The sequence below is a fragment of the Mustela nigripes genome, chromosome 4, assembly GCF_022355385.1.
Source record: "Mustela nigripes isolate SB6536 chromosome 4, MUSNIG.SB6536, whole genome shotgun sequence".
Classification (NCBI taxonomy): domain Eukaryota; kingdom Metazoa; phylum Chordata; class Mammalia; order Carnivora; family Mustelidae; genus Mustela; species Mustela nigripes.
Genome location: NC_081560.1, coordinates 18,606,686 through 18,630,625, shown reverse-complemented (window position 1 = coordinate 18,630,625; position 23,940 = coordinate 18,606,686). Strand labels below are relative to the sequence as shown.

Sequence of the window (23,940 nt, the reverse complement as noted above, 5' to 3'; positions counted from 1 at the left end):
CAGATAGACTCTGGAGTGTAGGAGAAGGAGCCCGCCATTTTATATAAGGTGCTCCAGAGGGCCACTCAAGCTGAGGTTTGAAAAGAGGCTCAAAGGAATTTGGGGAGTTAGCTGAAGTATCTGGAAAGAGTACCCTGAAGAAGGCAAAGGCTCTGCATGTGACTTTCCAGGAGCCACTGCTGGGAGGCCAGTGTGGTTGGTGTAAAGTGAGCAAAGAGGGTATGAGGCGGACGTTACCAAGAGCACAGAGCATGTTTTGTCATTTTATTTGTTATTTTAATGAGAGGGCCAGACCCTGCAGGGCCTTGTAGGTCACAGTAGGGATACAGACTTCTACTCTGAGTGAAACGGGAGCCCCCTAGCCGGGGCAGCATGCTCGCCATGACCTACACTGTACCGAGCATCAGCTGTATGGGGACAGGGATGGAAGCCGGGAGCGCGGTTAAGGGCTATGGTGGCAATCCAGGTAAGAGATGAAGACCGCTCAACTGATGGTAGCAGCAGGCCTGGTGAGGACTGGTTGAATTCTGAATATATTTGGAATTCCCTGTCATAGTTAGAAGGTGTGAGAGGAAGAAAGGCGTCGAAGATGACTCCTAGGACTTTTTTTATTTGAGTGATGGAGAGATGGAGTTGCCCGCTATGGGGATGGAAGATACCACAGTACAAGCAAGTGAGGACTTAAGATTTGGGGGGGTAGTTTTTGGGGCATCCACACAGATAGGGAGCAGGCGTCCAAAGGAGAGGAGTCTGGCCATTGACATATAAATAGTATGTGTAAATGGTATTTAAAACCATGGGCGAGATGAAACCTCAAGGGAATGAGTGTAAACATGACAGAGAGGAGGACCGTGGACTTGAAGAAGTTTGCCAGAAGCGAAGAAACCAGCAAAGGCAAATTCAGAGCCGGGTGTTCCAGAAACCGAGGAGCAGAGTGGAGGGAGGAAGTGTGGGGTCAGCATTCGAACGGACGGAGTGACAGATCTGACCTCACAGAGGTCGTCAGTGATCGTCACCAGAGTGGTTTCTGTGGACCCGTGGGTGGGAAACCCAGAGGGGCCTACGCTGCAGAAGGAAGTGGAGAGTGGGGGGAGTGGGGGAGTGGGGGGGGGGGGGGGGGCCTACGGTGCGTTATGCCGCCACGAGGGGCAGAGAAAGGAGGTGGTAGCTGGAGAGTTGAGGCCACAGGAAGCGTGTTTTGTCATTTTGTATGTTATTTTAATGAGAAGAAATCAGTGCATGTTTGGATTTGAAGAGTACTACTTGAGACAGAGGCAAGTTTGCTGAGGTAGGACAGAAAGGGGCGAATGGTTGGTCAGCAGGAGCCGGATGTACCGCACGGGCAGAGGAACTGACCCAGGCGGGAGTGTGGGTGGTTTTGTGGGCTGTGGTCTGTCCTTCCAGGGACTGAGGACTTTCTCTGCCATCTACGTTTCACTCTTTTGTCCAAACAGCGCACCTGTGTCGCCGTTGTATGTATTACTTCTTTTCAGAGCACAGCTCTTGCTTTTGGTTGGGTTCCTGATGTATTGTGGTCATACAGAGCTTCTTGGTTCCTGCCTCCAGGAGTCCATACCACCGTGATGTCCCTCCTGGCCAAATTGTCTGGAATGGTGTCCACTTACTGGTGCCCATTATCAGATCATTTCGTGCACAAGGTATTATCTGAAGTGATCTACCACAGTCGCTGATTTACAGGCCTGGGATGAATTATCTCAGGGATGGGAACAGTAGTTCTGTGAAGCTTTGAAGGGGAAAAAATAGAAAATTGTTTATATGGCTGTTACAAAGCAACACTCAGACACACACACACACACCCATATATAACCCCACGGTGCCTGTTGCCCATTACTTAATCAGGTTTTTCAAGCGAGACGGAAAATGTTTTCTTACTGTCTGACTCTGAAGATGCAAAGTGTCCTTACTTCCTCTCTTCCCATTTACTGCCCTCCCCCAGATTGGCACCTGCTGTGGAGTAATTAGGGCAGTCCTAATTTGGACAGCCAAATCCTGATTACAGTGAGAGGAAAAACAGGAAATGTTCTAGTTTTGCTGCCAGCAAATGACTGACTTAAATAGAAAGCCATATACAATTCAAATGATCCAAAATGATATAACATTGGGGAAGGAAGAAGGGAGCGGGGAAACATTGCAAATCTGATTCTTTCTCAGCAGATATCTTTTGCAGAAATGATCAAATCCACAAGCTCACAATGCCCTCTGCTGAGAGCTGGCTTGTTTTCTAAGTTTGCCCCGAGAACCGGAGCATTCACTGGGAGTTGAGAGATCAGAGGGAAGGTCAGGAACATCTCACCTTTCCGGGAGCGCCTCACTCTGGAGAGAAAGACTGTAGTGTCTAATGATGTCATGTTACATGCTTTGGGTAAAGAGAGATTTCCGAAAAGGGTAATGAGGACTAGAAGTCTTTTCCTTAATTAGCCCCACCCCTTGGGGCTTAGAGGAAAACTCAGCTGTGGATTCTCCAATGAGCTGCCTTAGCCATCAGCCTGTTGGTCCATTAGCCTGCTACTTCCGAGCTGAGAGCTTCTCTGCCTCTCCTTGTCCTCTTTGTCCTGGGGTACTGCCAGCAGCTTAGGTGTCCCAAAATAGTCATTAAAAGACTGGAAATCACAGTTTTTTAAAAGTTTCTGCCTCTTCCAATTCAGCATCAGTTTGTTTATTTCATTTTATTTTATTTTATTTTTTGCCTTGTCTTTATTTTTGTCTTTCTGCCTTGGTTGGGCCCGGTAGAGAATACAAATAAAACTCTTCTAATCTTTGTGGCTCCGCTGATAGAAAACACCAGTATGTTTTGATTAGGAGAAGGTATAACCATCCTTAGGGTTCACAGAGGACCGAAAACTTATGCCAGCGCATGAAGAAAGGGTGACATTGGGATACACTTGAAATCGCTGATGGCAGGAACCAGGTCTGGCCCCAGCCTAGGCAACTCACTGGCCCTCGGGGTGTTTGCTGAATGAATAAGGAAACTCCTAATGGACTGAACAGGGGGAGCAAGCAGTGGGGTAGCATGCCTTGATGCGATGTGTTGGGGAGAGGTTGAGAAATCAAAATGACTAGGTAGACAGTGTGGCTGGGTAGGAATGGGCAGAATAGGGAATGCTGAAGACTTCCCATACGAAGCATGGGAATACTATCCTGGCAAGGAGGTGTTGGTAAAGAGGACGATCTGCCTTCTCCATGATCAAAGCGGTGTTCTAAGATCTCAGTGGCCATACTGTGTTACATAGAAGGGAGAGACCAGGACCTGTGATGGGTCTTGAAGCCCCATGATTTCCGGAGTAGCCAGAGGCCAGCGTCCTGCAGGAATGAGAGTGTGGTTGAGCTTGCCTTGCCAACTTCATAACCCAGCTAAGGACACAGGGGGTGGGAGTGGGAGTTGCATGCACCAGAAACTAAGTCTGGCTCTAAGCCCAAAGAAGAGGCAATGGAATCAAAGAGAAAAAGCTGGAAAACCTAAACTTTTTTTTTTTTAAAGATTTATTTATTTATCTGAGAGAGAGAGTGAGTGCAAGCAGGGGGAAGGGCAGAGGGAGAGAGGGAGAGAGAATCTTGAGCAAATTGCCTGTTCAGCCTGGAGCCCACCACAGGGCTGGATCCCAGGACCCTAAGATCACAATCTGAGCCAAACCAAGAGTCTAAACTAACTTTGAACCTCAGAAAAGCCAAGGAGTGGTGCACAGTGGTGCCTTTGGATGAGCATCTGACTTTTGGTTTCAGCTCAGGTCGTGATCTCGGGATCATGAAACCAAGTTGTCCCTTCCACACACCCCCGGCCCCCCCAAAATCAGGCTTTGCAGTCAGTGTGGAGTCTGCCCAAGAGTCTCTCTTCCTCTGCCTCTCCCCCTACTCATGTGTGCATGGTCTCTCTCTCAAATGAATAAATAAATAAAATCTAAAAAAAGGGGAAAAAAGAATCAGAAAAAGAGCCAAGGGAACTCTCTGTAAGCTCCATGCAGGCCTGTCTTCTGGTTGCCTCTTGAAACTATGTTCTGTCCCTTACCCGCTTGGCTTACGTGGCACTGATACATTCATTTGTATGAAATACTGAGGAAATACAAAGGAGCACTCATAAAATAAGTGCATTGTCTGGTTCAGAGGAAGCACTCAGCAGACGAGAGCTTCCATTCTCTCCTCTAACTTACTATGCATGACCCTGTTCTGGCATCCCATTGTATTACAATTTACAAATTTTTTCAATGCACGATCTGATCAGTTACTGGTTTACGTGTCTTTTTCAAAACCGTTGTTTTTCAACTGTGGATTCTCATCGACTTATTTGGGGAGATATCAAAGCACCCATCCAGGATTTCCCACACGGGGCCCACTGAGCCTTGGGCCTGGGGAAAGAGTCGTTCAAAATGTCCCAGAAGTGATTCTCATGGTGTTAACTTCACCCATGATCTAAACTTTGGAAATCCAGAAGGAAATTCATAGTCTTTTCCCACGTACTCATCTCCAACTTTTAGCCTGATGCCTGTCTGGATGCCTCTCCCCCATCTTTCCTGATGAAATGAGTAGCTTCCCTCTGCCTTTCGGGCGCACGTCAGCTGACACAGATGCTGCCCACGCAGCCACGTGTCCCACGGACTCCATAGCAAGCAGCCAGTCATCGTTCCTCCCCCACAAGTCAGCTGACAGCGACATCAGACAGGAGCCTCTTGCAGTAACTTTGCCGCAGAGTAACAACGACCTGCGCTGTAATGGGGTCACACTCAGGAAAGCCCACTCCGCCGCCGTGCAGGGGGCTGTCAGTCACTCACCCGTCTCTTCAGCTACAACCATCCAGAAGACGGGACTCCCTTGACCTCACCTATAAGAAAATGGAGGTTCAGAAAGGTCCAGAACCCAGCGAAGGTCACAGCGTGAGGGTGGTTTTATGTCAGGCTCTAAAGCCCAGAGAAGAGCTAGTGGAATTGAAGAGGAAACAGAGGGAGGACCTGAGAAATGTTGCCGATGGTTCAGAGATGGGTTCGAGCAGGAGCGCGGACCCTTGAGCAGTGGGTACAGACTCAGTCCCAGCTCGGTCCTCCTCAGCTGCTGGATCCTGAGCAGGCCTTGGGATCTCATCCACCTACCGCCCAGGATTGTTAGCGGGATTGCAAGAGTTAGTAATACAGGTGAAGTGTTGAGAGCGATGCCTAGGAAATGCCAAGTGTCAGCTGATAGTTATTGTTGCTGGTATTTATTATTTATTTTTAAATCAATTCATTGGTAATATTGCTATTCACTAATAAGATGGCCAAAGAAAGATTTTTTTTATTTTAATTTTTTATTAACATATAATGTATTATTAGCCCCAGGGGTACAGGTCTGTGAATCGCCAGGTTTACACACTTCACAGCACTCACCATAGCACATACTCTCCCCAATGTCCATAACCCAACCGCCCTCTCCCGACCCCATCCCCATGGCAACCCTCAGGTTGTTTTGTGAGATTAAGAGTCTCTTATGGTTTGTCTCCCTCCCAATCCCATCTTGTTTCATTTTTTCCTTCCCTACTCCCCAAACCCCCTATGTTGCCTCTCAAATTCTTCATACCAGGGAGATCATATAATAATTGTCTTTCTCTGGTTGCATTATTTCACTCAGCATGATACCCTCTAGTTCCATCCATGTCATCACAAATGGCAAGATTTCGTTTCATTTGGGCTGCATAGTATTCCATTGTATATATATATATATACCACATCTTCTTTATCCATTCATCTGTTGATGGACATCTAGGTTCTTTCCATAGTTTGGCTATTGTGGACATTGCTGCTATAAACATTCGGGTGCACATGCCCCTTCAGAACACCACATTTGTATCCTTACGGTAAATACCCAGTAGTGTGATTTCTGGGTCATTGGGTAGCTCTGTTTTCAACTCTTTGAGGAACCTCCATGCTGTTTTCCAGAGTGGCTGCACTAGCTTGCATTCCCACCAACAGTGTAGGAGGGTTCCCCTAAGAAAGATATTTTTATAACCTCTGTTATTTCCCTGGTACTTCCTGTGTTTCTGCTGTCATTCATTCATGCATTACTTTATTTATTCCACAGTTATTTTGAAGCATTTCTGGGGCCAGCATTATTCTAGATCTAAGAGTATAGACGCAAATACACCAGGCATGGTCCTGCCTTCATGGACTTCACACCCTAATGAAGGAGACAGAATAAATCAAGTAACAAACAATAAATTTCTCAGAAATAACGGTGATGTGGTTTAAAAAAAAAGGTTCGAGATGAGGGACAACATCAGGAAAGACCTCAGAGAGAACCTGATATTTGAGCTAAATTCTGAAGGTTGAGAAGGAACCACGTGTCGATATGGGAAAGAACATTCCAGGCAGAGGAGGGAGAGGTGTGAAGATGGCAAGAGACTCAAAGTTTATGTGCACTAAGCTTCGTGTAACTGGAACAGAGGGAGAGAGAAGGAGAGAAAAGTGAATATTGAGGAAGGATGGACAGGTGCAAGGGGCACATCATTCAGGTTATTTCTGGCTACACATTAGAATCACACGAGAACTTCGAGAGCTTAAAGCTATCCATGCTGAGCCCCACTTCAGAATGTGTGATTGATACACATTTAAAATGCTTCCCAAGTGTTTTACTGCATCCCAGAATTAAGGAGCATTGACAAAGGATATCAAGACCAGGGAATTTGAGTTTTATTCTAAATCTAATAAGAAAGCATGTATTTAGGGGCACCTGCGTGGCTAAATGGGTTAAGTTGCTGCCTTCGGCTCAGGTCATAATCTCAGGGTCCTGGGATAGAGCCCCGCATCTGGCTCTTTGCTCAGCGGGCACGCATTTAGAGTTGAGACAGGCAGTTACCTGGTCTGAGGTCTTTCCATGAAAATCTTCAGTGTGCTTGTAACAAAAATCCAAACATTGACAGTTGAGACAATTTTTATATTAATTTGTGGTCCTCTGTTCCAATATAGTTCTTTTCTTCTTGTTTTTTAAAAAATACCAGCTATAACCCTTCTTCCGAGAACTTGTCTATATAAAGGTTGTTATTAAATTATGCCCAAGAGTTACCTTCTACAAACTCTCAAATTTCAAATCCTTTTTCTACAGGGGGAGCCTAGGTGGCTCAGCCGGTTAAGCATCTGCTTTTGGCTCAGGTCGTGATCCCAGAGTCTTAGGATCGAGCCCCACGTCGGGCTCCCTGCTCAGCGGAAAACCTGTCTCTCCCTCTCCCTCTCCCTCTCCCTGACGCTCAGCCTACTTGTGCTCTCTCTCTATCTCTTCATCAAATAAATAATTTTTTTTTAAAAAAAACCTTTTCCACAGTTCCCCTTGAATTGTTTCTGCTTCCCATGAGCCATCTCCAGAGTAATCCGATGTTTCTGAAGTTGTTATTCTTGGGTAGAAATCCAGACCGTCATCAAGCTCTCTGACCAGCCTTGAGAGTGATATAAAAAGAGCCTAATTTGCTTATTCTGCCTATTCTTGTTCTGCTCTGTCTCATCTTAAGGGATTTGGGGGTTTTGTTTTCGTGTTTGTTTTGTTTGAATTGGCGGTATACCATGACCTCTTATTTCTGCAGCCTCATTGTCACCATCACTGTGCTAGTGGACATTGTACTACCCTTTGGCCTGCTGTAGGTCCAATCATTCCCAGCTGAAAATCCACTGCAGCAGCTGAATTTGAACCGTCCGTGACCAGGGGTTCATCTGTCTACCTTGGCTCCTAGTTTTTGAAGGATCTGGGAGGTTCAGCCTGGGAAAGCAAACGCCATGCCCTGCCTGTCACCGAACAGTTGAATCCAATTAGCCCCACCTGCCCCGGGTTGTTTACCTCATGGAAGACTCAGCACCCCAGCTGTGTCCAGGGACCAGGCACACTTGCACTTCCCAACTGCTCCAGAGAGGAGGCCATGCACACGAGAGCCAGTCAACACCAGCAGATGTTTTCTGAGTGAAATTCACTCAACTGTGTCTAGAGGGTAGACCCTTCTCATGCAGCCTCATCACCTGTTTTAAGAGGTATACTCATTTTCCTCTTCCTCCTGGGAACGGGTACAAATAGTTACACAGATGGCTCTGTCTGTGGCCCATTGAGCTGTGAATTAATTAGTAGATTATGGTTCTAGTACTGTGATTAACCCTACTCCTCTTGTGGAATAATTGTTGGAAATTTAGCTCTTCTTTTTTGGGGCTATTTGGATATGTCCTAGAATTTTGTAGCCCACACCATCCAGCTTAATACAAAATGATAAACTAATAAATGCAGTCAGTGAGGATGGAGACTTTTCCATTTGAGTGAAAAATTCCCTTTGGGCTAATTGTATGTCGCTGATCAATGTCAATATTTCAAATTCGAATACTTGGAATGACATTTAGGATTGATCTTCATTCCAGTATGAATTAATAATTTATTGTTGAAAGCAGTATATAGGTAGCATCTTAGTTCCTCTTGATTTCTGTTTTTTTAATAAAATAGGATCTATGAATATTAGTGAAGCCAGTAATCAAATATTGATTATTGAATTAAGCCAGTCTTTAGAAAATATATGTAAGTGAACAATGTGGGTACTTTTAAGGTAGTATTTCATAAAGCTTTTTTTTTCTTTTTTTTCATTTCAGCTAGTGCTAAAGACCAATAGCAGATGACATGAGAAAACTCCTTAACATGAGAAAAAAAGGAAAATGAAACTAACAGGACATTTGACATCCATTGAACTACCAAAAAATATAAAGCCACAGGAAAGGAAGTTTAAAATTGCCGCTTTTAAAATATTCAGAAAGTAAAATAAAATAAAATATTCAGAAAGATAAAGAATAGAATCTGTAATACAAGGGCAGGTCATTTTGGAGGAGGGAGGCCAGTGGATTTCTCAAAGAGCTAAAAAGAAAATCTAGAAAGGAAAAATAAATGCCAAGCATTTCAAAAAAGCAATTGTTGGGTTCAATCCTAGAGTAGATCCTGGAGAGAGAGTTCATAAATGGATAAAACGAGTGAGAAGTGAGAAAGAGAAGTTGGTGAGTGAAGGCCATTCAGTGGGTGACAGTGTCTGTGAAGGGTGGAGAAGAGCTTCCCTGGAGAGAAGTGCAGGATCAAGGAAGACAGGGATTCATTCTTAAAAAAAAAAAAAAAAAAAAAGGGGGGGGGGGGGGGGGGGGGGGGAAATATATCAAGAGAAATACGAGATATCGAAAAGTGGATTTGAGGGGCAGTGGGGAGGATCCCTAAGGGCCTAGGTAGAAGGATTAACTGGAAGTGAATGAGGATGAGATAGATTTGAAGATATTTCTGTGGGGAATAGAGGGGGAATGTTTGCAAGTACATAATTAAGAAGCCTCCCTGCTGTGTCAGATAGGGAGACTGTAGGGGATAAGCAAGGGGGAGATAAAAGGTGAAGGTTTAAAAAAAGAGCATTGAGGGACTGCGAGGGGAAGTTGAGCAGAAGCGAGTAAAAGGAAGGCCGAAGAACATTGACAGCCCACCTGGCATACATCATGAATGTGATATGGTACCCAGCACCCCACATCTGAGTGGGTGAAAGACTGTGGGACTCATCCATAAATACCGCAGAAAAGATGCAAGAAAATAACAGAAAAAAGAGAATAGGAAGTACCAGGGAGAGTGATTTGAGAGACCAGAAGAAAGAAGGTTCTGTAGTCCAATTTCTGTATAGCTGACCATAGTTACTGTTAGAACCTTTTGCTTATCGTGAGAATGCTAGAAGTCAGCTAGTAATTCTAGCCTATTTTCAGAGAACAGAGTGATACTGCTCCCTACAACCCGAAATCCTATTACCTCAAGTCAGGTTGCCTTGAGTCAGAGTTTTTAGGCTTCAGCTTCCTTTGTTGACAAGCATTAAGTTGTCTGTTGGGCAAGGTTTTATCGTGCATACCCACCGTACATATATTGTAGATTAAGAAGTGCGTAAGGTCCTCTAGCTGTGATTCCTACCCCAACAAAAATTCTCGCCTGCGAGGGGGGGGGAAACTTCTGGAGTCTGGGTCAACTTGGGATGGGGTAGCCAGCTAAGTAGCACTCCCCTCATCAATAAATGTCATTCCTGTCACCTAGAGTTGCTGATGATTTTTAAACCATTGAAATTAGTTATAGTGATAGAAATGTTGAACAGAAGGAGAGGCTTTTTAATTAAGTTGAAACTGACCGTTTAAGATGAATTTACAGGGAATTTCTGGTAAGCGCAGTGTTAATAGCTCACCCCTGGGCCCTATTAAAGGACTTGAAGCCTGTCACTCTAGGTCACCGGTCAAAGCCCACTGGAGAGAGCAATAATCAAAGACTTTCTCTGCCTGACATCAGGGGCAGAAGGTTTCTCTATGACGGTAGATTTACTTTGAATATAGGGGTGTCCCCAGTTCAAAAAGTACCTTGAAGTAGAGCTCGTTGGTGATTTAAACCAAGAAGTCAGAGAACGGCCTTTTGTAACACTTTGTCACCTTCCCAGTTCCAATCATGTTGTTACTTCATTTCATAACATTCTTATTTATTCAACATCTTTCTTGAAAGATTCACCCCCTAAACCTACTCTATGTGTTTGTTTATCCTAAGGGACTAACTATGATAAGGGTGACAAATTATCTTATTATGACCTTTTCACAGTTACTCAGCAGTGAAAAAACTACGAACAAAATCTAGAAATGGTTTTCCAGGAACGTGACCTATTAATGGATGTCACGACTCCAACTCAGATAATGGGTCATGTTAATAAGAGAGATGGCGGTGGTATTTTTTTCTTTCCTGCTGCTGCAAAGGTAGATGAAAAATGCTAACTGGACAGCAGGCAATGTGCTGAAGTATCTCTTTTCCACTGATTGTGTTCAGGGGCATTGTTCAGTCAGAAGAGAAACTTGTCATCAGCGCATCGTGGGCAAAAGACGATGACATCAGCAGACTCCTGAAATCTCTGCCAAACTGGGTGAACATGGCTCAGCCCAAACAGCTGAGGCCAAAGAGAGAAGAGGAAGAAGATTTCATAAGGTAACAGATTTCTTTCCTATGTTGTATTAAACATTGGGAGTAAAAACATCTGTTTAGCTAATTCCTCCTTACATGAAATTCGGGGCAATTCTAAATAACAAGCAGCAGTGAACTCAATTAATAAAGTCTGTTTCTATCCTAACACACCTCATTTCCCATGTAAATATGCCATGTACTCAGAATTTTAGGAGGGGTGCACCTGGATGGCTCAGTAGGTTAAGCGTCTGCCTTTGGCTTAGGTCATGATCCCAGGGTCCTGGGATTGAGCCCCACATAGGGCTCTCTGCTCAGCGGAGAGCCCACTTCTTCCCTCTCTCTGCCTGCCTCTCTGCTTACTTGATCTCTCTCTCTCTCTCTCTCTCTCTGAAAAATAAATAAATAAATAAAATCTTTAAAAAGTTTTTAAAAAGGGATTAATGTGGATCAAATTAGAGAATTGTTAAATCAAGTTAAAATATCTTTTAATTTGTAGGTCATTTTTCCCTCTAAGGGGAATCTTGTGATTTACTCATTAACGTATTTATTTATTCAGCAAAACTGTATTGACCTTATTATGTGCCATACCTTGGAAAGATGACAATTAATGACAAAAAATTCTTGCCCATACAGAGTCTTTTAAAATTGTTCTTAGCAATTGCAGTTCCTAGGACTGTTGGTGGAACTTTCTGGAAATATAAATGAGCTTCTCATGTTTGTTCAAATGCATTGTATTATCTCTGATTGTTTCCTACTTATTTTGAGAGAAGTAAGGTCTCAACTTTATCACTCAACATTTAACTTTGTACAGTTTAAATTATTTACATAGCCATGACACTGTGGCTTTATTCAGTGACACTACTCATTTTCACATGGCCACAGTGAAGTATTTCACCTCTGTCACTGTAGAGCTGTGTAAAGTAGGGAGAAAAATGAAGTGGTACTTTGTCACGTTAAAATTAGGTTTAACCTTATTGCTTTTTGCCTATCCAAGTGAATAAATAAATAGTAAAAATAAAATCAGAGCACTTTAGGGGCGCCTGGGTGGCTCAGTGCTTTAGGCCTCTGCCTTCGGCTCAGGTCATGATCCCAGGGTCCTGGGATCGAGTCCTGCATCGGGCTCTCTGCTCAGCGGGGAGCCGGCCTGCTTGTGATCTCTCTCTGTCCAATAAATAAATAAAATCTTTTTTAAAAAATCAGAGTACTTTAAAGAAGCAAAGATCAAAAAAGGAATAAAGAAAGTAATGGCCAGTATTTTACTTTTAACTTCCCATACAACTGTGGGCTCATCGTTTTCTCAGAATGTGGGTTGTAACTGTAGGTAAATAGGTTTTTGCTGCTCACAAGGTTACCTGTATTCATACATGAATGATAGTGCCACATTTTTCCAGCCTTTTATTATGAAAATTTGTTAGAGTACCATTTAATACCATATAAAAATTGTGAAACTCACAAATTCACCTATAATTTAACTATATATATAGATATATATATAGAGAGAGAGTTCACTTTTTAGGTTAATAGACTTTATTTTGAGGAGGGAGAGTTTTAGTTTACAGAAAGTATTGAGCAAAATGTATAGTGTTCCCATCAGGTACTCTAACCCACCACATTCAATGTCCTGTGTTTTTAACATCTTGCATTAAATGTGGTATGTGTGTCATACTTGATGAGCTAATATTGATACATTATTATCAGTTAAAGTCTGTAATTTACATCAGGGTTTACTCTTCCTGTTGTACATTCTATGGGTCTTCACAGAGATAATTGGATGGATCATCTCCGTAGGATTCGGGTTCAGTTGCGCTGCCCTAGAACTCTTCTGTGTTCCCCGTAGTCATCCATGACTTGCTTTCCCCAAAGCCCTGTCAACTGCTGATTTCTTTTTACCATCTCCAGAGTTTTGCCTTTTCCAGCACAGCTTAGAGTTGGAATCACATGTGGCCTTTTCAAATTGGCTTGTTGTGCTTAAAAATACGCACTTAAGATTCCTTCCATGTCTTTTTGTGACCTGATAAATGTTTTTTTTAATCCCTGAGTGATACTCCATTATAGGGATGTACTATGGTTTGTTTAATCCATTCACCAGTAGAAGGACATTTTGACTTGCTTCCAAGTTCTGGCAATTATAAATAAAGGTGCTCTAAACACTTGTGTATAGGTTTTTGTGGGGGTGTAAGTTTTGATTCATTTTCATTCATTTGGGTAAATACTACAGAATGTGATTGCCAGATCATGTATAAGAGTATATTTCGTTTTGTAAAAAAATTGTCACTGTTTTTCCCAAGTGGTTCTATTTTACATTCCCGCTGGCAGTGAATGAGAGTTCCTGTTGCTCCCCATCCTCTCTAGCATTTGGTGCTAATGTTGCGGAGTTGGTACATTCTAACAGGTGTGTGGTGAAATCTCATTGTTTTAATTTGTATTTCCCTAATGGCATATGATGTTGAACATCATCTTTTTATATGCTTATTTGATATTTGTATATATATTTTTGTTGAGATACTGCTCATTTTTAAAATTGGGTTGTGTTTTCTTATTGTTGAGTTTTAAGAGCTCTTTGTATGTTTTGGATGCTGTCCTCCATCTGATATCTGTTTTGCAAAGATTTTCTCCCAGTCTGAGACTTAACCTTTTCATTCCTTCACAGCTTCTTTTGTAGAACAAATGTTTTACATTTTAATGAAGTCCAGCTTATTGTATTTTTTTCTTTTATGGCTTGTGCTTTTCTGCTTTCTGGTTTTAATTGACTATTTTATATGATTCTACTTTCTCCCCTCTCTTAGCATATAAATTATACTTCTCTTTTACCTTTTATAGTGGTTTCTCTAGAGTTTGCAATATACATTTATAACTAATTCAAGTCCACTTAACACCAGCCCACTAAAACAGGTAATGCAAGTACCTTATAACGAAGTGTTCCTAATTCTCCCCTTCCATTCCTTATAACGTTGTTGTCATTCATGTATTTCATTTATCTATAAGCAATAATTACTCCGTATAATGCTGCTATTATTCTTTTCAACAAATTGTTATCTGATAGATCAGTGAGGAGTAAGAGAAATAAAAGATTTTATTATTCCTCCTCTAATGCTCTTCCTTACCTAAAGTAGAGCCAAATTTCTGAACTAAGTAATTTTCCTTTGCTCTAAAGAACTTTGTTAACATCTTCTGTAAGGCAGGTCCGCTAGGGACAAATTCCCCCATTTGTTAATTGGCTTGTTAAATGATTCGTAATTTGGGCAACATCCCGTCTCACAAGTAGTGGGGATCTCCCAGACTCCCTCAATTTTTGTTTGCCAGAAAAAGTCTTTATTTCTCCTTGCTTTTGAAAAATAATTTTGTAGGGCACAAAATTCTAGGTTGGTGATTGTTTTAACACTTTAAATATTTCAATCCACTATTCTTGCTTCCATGGTTTTTGAAGAGAAGTCTATTGTAACTTTTATCTTTGTTCTTCAGTAAGTAACTTTTTGCCTCAAGCTTCTTTCAAGATTTTATTCTTTGTTTTTGATTTTGGGCCATTTGAATATTATATGTCTAGGTGTAGTGATGTGTGTGTGTGTGTGTGTGTGTGTGTGTGTGTGTGTGATGTTTGGTGTGCTCTGAGCTTCCTAGATCTATGATTTGATATCCGTCATTGGTGTGAGGAAATTCAGTCATTATTTCTTCAAATATTTCTCCTGTTCCTTTTTCTCCTTCTTCTCCTTCTGGTATTCCCATTGTCCAAATACTATACTTCCTTTGATTATTCCTACAGTTCTTGGATATTCTATTGTCTTTTCATTCTTTTTTTTCTCTTTGGATTTCAATTTTGGAAGTTTCTATTGACATTTCTTCTAGCTCACTGATTCTTTCCTTGATTATGCCCTGTATATTGATAAGCTCATCAAAAATACTTTTCATTTCTGTTGTGATGTGTTTGATTTCCAGAATTTCCTTGTGATTCTTTCTTGGAGTTTCTGTTTCTCTGTTTACATTACCTATAGTTTATTTTTCATTAAAAGTTTATGTTTTAGTTTGAGCATAGGTCAAAGGCACAGCTTGGTAAATTTTCATACTTTTTATTGTGTAGCCTATACCCAGAAGGCATAGCAACAAGGAGCCTTCTCATGCTTCCTGCTACTAGTTACTACTTACATCTCTAAAAGTTGCCCTCATCTGACTTCTAAACACAGAGATTAATTGAATCTGTTTTTGGATTTTATATAAATGAAATCAAGCACTTATGTATTCTTTTATGACTGGCTTCATTTGTTTCACATTCTGTTGGCAAGATTCTTCCATATTGTTGTGTATAGGTCCCCATTACTCTTTAGTCTGTATTAAATTGTGTGTGTGTGTGTGTGTGTGTGTGTGTGTTTATATGTGTATACATTCATTTATTCTGCTGATAGGCATAAGTTGGAACTTTTTCATATAGTGTTGCTATGTATATTCTACTACATGTATTTTGGTAGCCATACATATATATTTCTGTTGCTTATATTCTCAGAGTAGAATTACTGGGTCATAGGGGTATGCACATGTTCACTTTAGGTACACGATGCCAAACCGTTTTCTAGAGTGGCGGTGAGAATTTATATTCACAGCAGTATATGAGAGTTCCAGTTGCTCCATATGTCATCTGTACTTGATATTTCCCGTTTTTTAAATTTTAGCCGCCTTGTAGTTTTGTAGAAGTCTCTCATTGTGGTTTATTTTGCATTTCTCTCATGACTAATGAAATTGAGCACCTTTTAATGTACTTTTATGTATTTATTGGCCATTTGAATTTGCTCTTTTGTAATAAATTTGGTCATATCTGTTGCCCATTTTCACTAAAGTGGTTTGTCTTTTCCCTACTGATTTGTAGGCATTCTTAAAATATCGGGATGCAGCTCCTTTGTTAGAGGTAGATCGATACTTAGAAATCTGTAAGCATACCAAAGTCCTAGAGATGTTTTTCTCGAAAACCTTTTTTGTGCTGACTATATTTTTCTCTTTAAGTGTATCCATTTAATCATATCTATAACCTGAATCGTTTTATGAGAAACAATTTCTAGAGGATAAATTATTTTTTCCCAACTTTTGAGATTACTTTAAATGAACGTAAATCTTCCTGTTTCCTCGGCTTATTATTATGTAACTTCTTAATTGTCTTCTATGCTTGCAAAGAGATTTTCAGTTAGTTTTATTAGTATCTCTGGTAGCTTAAAGGGATGGGCTTCTAGCCCTATTCCAAAAAAGAGAATGCCAATCCCAAGAGCTGCATATCGGTATATCACCTCGTGCTTCCGATATGGAAAAGCTAGATTAGGTCCCTCACTTCCTTATTCCTGCTTTGCTCACTGAGGCATATCACCTTTCACCTTAAATTTGAAGGTAAAACAACTTATACATACATTTTAAAAAATTTTTGGTGAATTACAATATAGACGAAGTCAAGTGTAACCTAAGGTATATAACTCAGTGAAATGTTATATATGATTATATCCACGGAATCACCTTTCAGATCAAAATACAGAACTCTTCTAGCACCCAGACAGCCCACCCTCAAGGTAACCACTGTTCTGACTTTGATCACCATAGATCAGATTGAGTATCCCCAAATTTTATTTAAGTTTAATCATAGTATGGGATTTATTTTGCTGAACATTATGCCCAAGAGATTCGTCCATGCTTTGGCATGTAGACATAGTTTGAAAACAAATTATATTTACTTTAACGATAGAAAAATAACTTTTTCAGTCTGTTCCGTTTTGTGATTCTTTCCTCTTAATCTTTCACTTTCTCTCTCCTGATTATACATTGAAAGCGAGGATAAGCAGGACAGAACACCCTTCATTGATATGCCAATGTGTAGAGTTGACAGAGCCTTGATTGAGCACGTTAGAGTACCATACAGCAGGGCAGGAGCCAAAAAGACTGAAAAGTCACACTCCCCTCCTATAATTAGTTTTTAAAGCTCAGAGGGCTATTTGGCACATGGATGAATATAGAATCCAGTGCCCTTTGCATTGAATAAAGGTTATGTTCCCTTCATTACTAAATGAGGCCCTTTCCTCTTCTTGTTTTTTTAGCTAAAAAATAAAGTATGTTATTTCCAGGCTTAACTTTGAATAGAGGGGGAAAAAATAGGTCAAGCCAGGGTTTTAATAGAAAAAGGAAAAATAGAAAATATCCTTTTGTTCCCCAGGAAGCTGAAAGCAGGCATTGTAGCCCATTGTCTTTGCACCTGTCATATATATGTATATATTTATCCTTTTGAGATCAATGAATATCCACTGATAAAAGCAGTCCCACTTTCTGGAGATATAATTAACAGAAGACGTAAGGTGTTGGGACAAGTAACAGGGGTGAGGAGGGATTGTCTAGGAGTTGGGGAGACCATCTATATTAAAAAGACTGTCCCCCAAAGTCTGTGACCCCCCATTTCACTCAGTGACCCAGGATTTTAAAAACAAGAATCACTTCTCTAGAGCCGGGTTTGAAAATCCTTAAGTAGATAGATGTGATTAGTGAGACCAGAACCAGAGTCTTCAGGTGATAGAAATCAAGGAAGATATAAAGCCTACAAATTAGTCTTGAAGTCTAGCAGGCAGTAAGATGAATGATAAAAAAAAAAAATCATACAATCTGTTTGAACAGTTACAACAGTCTGAGTTGATGGTGTCTGGCACTGTATAGCAACATTATGAGTTTTCAGGTATGATGAGGAAACTGGGGTAGAGAAATTAATAAACTTCCTCAGATCAACAGAGCTACGATTTGAGCCCAGAAGGTCTAGCTCTAAGAACTACCCCGCCACGATCCTCCAGCCTCAAAATAGATCAGGAATTAATAGGTTTGAACTTTTGAGTTATTCCTTCATTTTCATTGATCATTATAATCTTGACTGGTTTTCTAATCATATTACACTAATGTCAGACATTTGTCATATAAGTGCTTTTCCTCTGGATTTAGTTTGTAATTGTTAGTATTCATTGTATTACGTTGTTATGAATTCTCTGAGTTTTGTGTTTTCTTAATCAAAGAAAAGAAAAAAGAAAAAGAATCATTGTTGAAAAAAGAAAGATAACACAAAGAGAGTGAAAATATAAAGATGATATAAAAGCAATTATGTAGGTTTCAGATAGAGTGTAATGCAGACCTGAATAGGGAAGAGAGAGTAAGGATATTTTAGCTATATTTAGTTACTGAGTGTTTTAGAAGATAACTTCTTGTTTTATCTGGAGAATCAAGTGAGTGCCATGTTTATTAAGGCTGCTTTTTGTTGTCTTAGGAAATTAGCTCAGTGTTACTAAAGAACAGCAAAATACTATTTCAAAGAGCAAGGCCATACCTGAGATTTTATTTGTTATGAGTTCTGTATTAAATGGTTAATGAAAAAAAGAGAATGAAATAAGAAAGGTTTGCACCTTCACCTACCTTCTATGAAACCCCCATAGTACATCACAGATCTTCGGTAAATGTTAGATGAATGAAACTAATTTTAAAATAGGAAAAATCACCCATTCTTCAAATGAAAAGAATAAAATGTAAAGAATGGTGAGCCAGTGTCTTAATTGGAGGAAGGTGCCTTCAGTGGCCTCCCTAAAAGTGGCACATGTAGGACCATGTTCCTTTTGGAAGCAAACAGGCCCAGGTTCTAGTTCTTGGTATGGCCACTCATTAGTCTGTTTTATTTCAGTTTTGCCTTTGGTAGGTCTTTACAAACCTGTTCTGTTTCTTCAGCCAGCTCAGTTTAGACAGAGAGGCCGAAATCCAGTGGGCTTAGAAATATGTTTAGATGAAACATGATATGAATAAAGTAGAACATAAATAATTCTTCATAAAAATTCCATCTGGAAATTTTAAAAAGTCCTCAAGACAGTATAAGCAATAGCTGTTAAAAGGTTCCCAATAACAGGGTGCCCGGGTGGCTCAGTTGGTTAAAAGTCTCTTGATCTCAGCTCAGATCTTGATCTCAGGGTCCTGAGTTCAAGCCCCACATTGGGCTCCACATTGGGTATGGAGCCTACTTTTAAAAAGTGGGGGAGGGTGCCTGGGTGGCTCAGTTGGTTAAGTGTCTGTGTTCGGCTCAGGATCCATCCCGCTGCCCCCTCCAAACCCTCATCAGGCTTCCTGCACAGTGGGGAGTCTGCTTTTCCCTCTGCCCACCCTCCACCCCCCACTCATGCTCTCTCATGTGCTCTCTCTCAAATAAATAAATAAAATCTTAAAAAAAAAAAAAAAAGATTCCCAGTAACTATAGCTATTGAAGAATCTGTAGATGAATTTGAAGGAACAAGTAAAATATCCAGTGCAGGAGAAAATAGGCTAGCTAGCTTGGACAAAATGTTCATTAGAATGGAGACATATATTCCACTATCTCTGCAGGCTTAATATGACTTAAAAATATAATTATAAAAGGAAAGATGAATCAGAAAATATGAATATATTAAGTGAGTACAAGGGTAGAAAATGCTTTGCTAAAATGTTTTTTTTTCCCCTCGATCAAACAAGTTGAAGGTCATAGACGGATGTAGGGCACTGCCAGGCAAGACCAGGTGAGAAGCAGACTTAATCTCAAAATTAAACAAAAAAGACAGGTAATTAACTGGAGACTCAGCTACAAAACATATCAATTAATGTTCAAGACGATTGCATTAGGCACTTTGTTATTATATTAAAATGATCTCTCTCTTGCTAGCTTAAGATTGGCAGTAAATGAAAAAGACCTTAAAATCCCTCCTATATATTGCATAAATGCTAATCTATGTAGACAATTATTGGAGGATTATAATTATTCATTAGTATTAGTAAAAAGTCGCTGATAGAGTGTTTTCTACCTTGTTTTTTTTGTATAATTTCAGATTGTGGAATTACTTAACTTTTTAAACTTAGATTTTAGTTCATTTAACACCATTCCTCTTTCTCTCATTTGGAGTTTTATCAAAGAGAAGATAATGATCTGCCCAAATGAGTCCCACTCAGCCCTTCAGAAAGAGGCTGAGAATAGTGTTCTGTGTTGGGAGGGATACCTGTTATCTAGCCCAGGTAAGAGCAGGAAGAGGTGTTCCTAAGACACCGGCCAACAGTGAGACAGTCTAAAACCACCGCCAAGGAGGCCAGTGCCTGCTGTTGTCTTTCCCCAGCTCTGTCTCTACTCACAGACGCTCTCTGCTGCAGGCTGACATCCTTCCAGAAGATGAACCGCTCACCTTCTCACCCGCCTCTTTTTTTCCATACTGAACTTTTTCCAGTTCTCCATCTACCGTGCTCTTTCCTCCCTCTTTGTGTTTGCCGTGCCCATTGCTCTTCCTGGAATGTCCTCTGCTCATCCGACCCCTGCCTCCTTCTGCCTTGTCCTGTTCTGCTTGCAAGATTCAGCTCAGGTAGATGTATGCAGTGAAAAGAAGAGCCATCTGTACCCCAATGTTTATAGCAGCAATGGCCCCGGTCGCCAAACTGTGGGAAGAACTAAGATGCCCTTCAACGGACGAATGGATAAGGAAGATGTGGTCCATATACACTATGGAGTATTGTGCCTCCATCAGAAAGGATGAATACCCAACTTTTGTAGCAACATGGACGGGACTGGGAGAGATTATGCTGAGTGAAATAAGTCAAGCAGAGAGTCAGTTGTTGTATGGTTTCATTTATTTGTGGAGCATAAGGAATAACACTGAGGACATGGAGAGATGGAGAGAAGAAGTGAGTTGGGGGAAATTGGAGGGAGAAACTGTGGACCCTGAGAAACAAACAGAGTTTTGGAGGGGAGTGGGTGGAGGGTTGGGTAAACCTGGTGGTGGGTATTCTGGAGGGCACGTATTGCATGGAGCACTGGGTGTGGTGCATAAACAATGAATTCTGTTATGCTGAAAAAAATTAAAAAAAAAAAAAAAGATTCAGCTCAGGTATCAGATGCCTTTCCAGCATTTCCTCCCCAAAACTCTCTCCGGCTCTGCACCCCTCCCTGCTTCCCTCCTGCCTTAGGGGCTCAGAGACTAGAAGGGTAGTTAAATAAGCAATCTGTCGTGTGGGGAGTCTGATAGAGGTAAAGACATGGATAAAAATCCAAGAGGCCAATAGATTAACTAAACATAATCATGTAACTACATTAAGAAGGGGAACTGGATATAATGGGGGAGGGGGAAGACGGGCAGTCAGAATCAAAATATCTAAAATTAACACATCAACAAGTAGCAATTTTCCACGTGGATGTAACCACTGGAAGAACTTGGAACAGAAATAGTTGGTTTTTGTAAGCTATAGGTGCTTTCTTCACGGGCACAAGACTAAGGGTGGGTAGGTGCTGGACAGGGGAATCACTGCTGAGCATTATAAGTTACTTAACTATGAGTAATTATTACTTAGGCTTTAAGTTTTTGTTTGCCTAAAAAAAAAAAAAATTCCACATATCCTCAAACCATGGTACTATTCACTGCCTGTTCACTAACTTTCTACAAATACATCGTCATTCTAACATTTATGTTTACCCCTGCAAAAAAATCTTAATCTGAAGCCATCTTCACTTTTCTGCCCATTTGATGCAAAGCATTTACTCTTCTCTGAATTATCTCAGTTAGTCCCAGAGGTCCCCATCTCTTTCTTGGACTTCCATATATCCCCTACACCCCTCCCATTCCTCAGTTCCTTCTCCTTCTCTGTTCCAAGAAAGCTACCTTGAAGACAGACCCCTTCCTTGTTTAGTTTGGGAGTCATTGCCTTTGCTTAAGATCAGGTGTTTAGTGTCTCTGCCCTGAGTAGATTTAATTTATTCAAAAGGAGATTGTATGGTAATTTGAGAAGTAACCAGAATGATCAGTGAGCTGGAATACTCAGGTGTGGAGGCTCAATGATACATGAATTTTGACTTTTAAATCTACAATCATTCTCGGTAGTTGAAAAACCAGAGTATGTGTTCAATTTATGATTATTGGTTATTTTAATCTTACATGTGATCATCTATTTTGAAGCTTAATAAATGTTCTTTATGGAAAACTATTGCTGTTTGTATAAATACGTAACTTACAGTTGCTCCCGGCAGAAAAACTGTATACCTTAGAAGTCCTAGCACCTATAGGAAAAGCGTGTGCCTTATTGTTAATATCCAGTGACAACAATTGAGTGACAACATCCTACAAAGAAAACTTAGTTAGCCAGGCTTACTTAGTGGCTTAGCTGAACAAAGCATGTTCTGCGCTATCAAAGCACTTCAATGCAATTTTATTCCAAGTGGATTCTTTATGAAAACTCGGAGCAGGTGCCATCAGCCTGAAAATAATGTGCTGTTTACAATTAGCTCTTTGCTTATTGTAACCTAGTATCAATTTCTCTCTCTCTCTTTTAAGATTTATTTATTTGAGAGAGAGTGAGTTGAGAGCAGGGGAGGAGCAGAGGTAGAAGGAAAGAGAAAGAGAGAATCTCAAGCAGTCTTCCTGCTGAGTGCAGAGCCCAACACAGGTCTCAATCTCGGACCCTGAGATCATGACCTGAGCCAACATCAAGAGCCAGTCACTTAATAGATTGAGCCACCCAGGTGCCCCAACCTAGTATCCATTTCCGTGGAATTCTTCTCTCCTTACTCACTGATACATCAGTGTACTAATCTGCTTGGTTCCAAAAAGGGGGTAAAAAATGTGGAGAAAACCCTAAGACTGAGATTTGGGCTTCTGCCTCACCCTGCTCCTAGGCTAAAGCTGTCTTTAGCCAGCTCCCCTTCTCCACACCTCTGCCCCTCCTCTTTAAATGACAGTCATTAATTCTAGAACTTACATGCTGTGTGTGTGTGTATATGTATATGTGTGTGCACAATAATGTCTACTACATTAGGTCATGTTTAATGTCCAGCAGAGTTGTATTTTCATGTTGTGTGTTTACGTTTTAGAGTAGATGGAGCCCTTTTGTAATCATATACCTAGTACATTCTGTCCATTTTGTAGAATTTTTAGTATAATTTTACTATCTTTTGGCTCTACTCAGGGTTCTGGTTTTAGTATGATTACATTTATGGCATATTTTTTGCAAACATTCATTATTCATTTGATATCTCTGAATCACAACCTTGAATTATTAAGCTGATCTTACAAGAAAATTTGGTCAATTCTTCATAACTATTGTTTTCCAGAAAAATATTGTCATAAAAGCATAGGGTGCCTTAAAGGCTTTTGAAATCAAGTCCCAATTAAAGTAGGATTTGACACCTGATATCAAAAGCATAGGATTAATGACCAGAGTACTTACCTAGTATCATTGCTCTAGAATTTGGATATTGAATGCCAGACCTCGTATGAGCCACATAGTGGTTGCTCAGGAAATGCTTGTTGCATGAATGTATGTCTGTATTCATGTACTACTTGATACAGTAATGGAGTTAAAGAAGAGAAAAGATAGCATAGAATGAGTCTCTGAGTATTGGGTATGTCTTAGTCAGCTCACGCTGCCATAACAAAACACTATAGATTGATTGGGTGTCTTAAACACCAGAACTTTCTTTCTTGCGGTCATAGAAGCTGGGAAGTCCAAGACCAAGGTGTCGGCCAGTTCAGTTTCTGATAAGAGCTCTCCTCCTGGCTTGCAAAGGCCCGTTATCTTGGTATACCCTCACACATCGGAGAGAGAAGGAGAGATCTCTCTCATGTCTCTCCGTATAAGGGTATTAACCCATCACGAGGGCTCCATTTTCATAACTTAATTACCTCCCAAACATCCCACCTCTAAATATCATCACTTTGGGGTTTAGGACCTCACCACATGAATTTCAGGAGTAGGGAATACACTTCAGTCCATAACGGGGTGAAAATACTTAGCTGTTTGCCTACAGTCTGAGTCATAATTTTACATTAGTGACTGGAAAGGAGCCAGAAATTTTAAAAAGCTAACTGTTTAATGTATAGAATATATTGTTAGTAATACAGGCAAAAGAAGAAATGTCATGCTGCTGGAGAAGATAAATGATGAAAGTATAATTACAGAAAAAATTTAAGGAATTGTCATATGACTTATGCAGTTCCAAATCAAATAGGAACA

General features: G+C 40.7%; 1 protein-coding gene across 1 annotated transcript in view; it reads left to right on the top strand.

The window, feature by feature from the left end:
- EXOC4 (exocyst complex component 4) overlaps positions 1 to 23,940 on the top strand; it is a 731,315-nt gene that overhangs the window by 580,459 nt on the left and 126,916 nt on the right. The window contains exon 13 of the mRNA XM_059396386.1: positions 10,813 to 10,968. Coding sequence (XP_059252369.1) covers positions 10,813 to 10,968 — 156 coding nt within the window. The remainder of the gene's footprint in view (positions 1 to 10,812; positions 10,969 to 23,940) is intronic.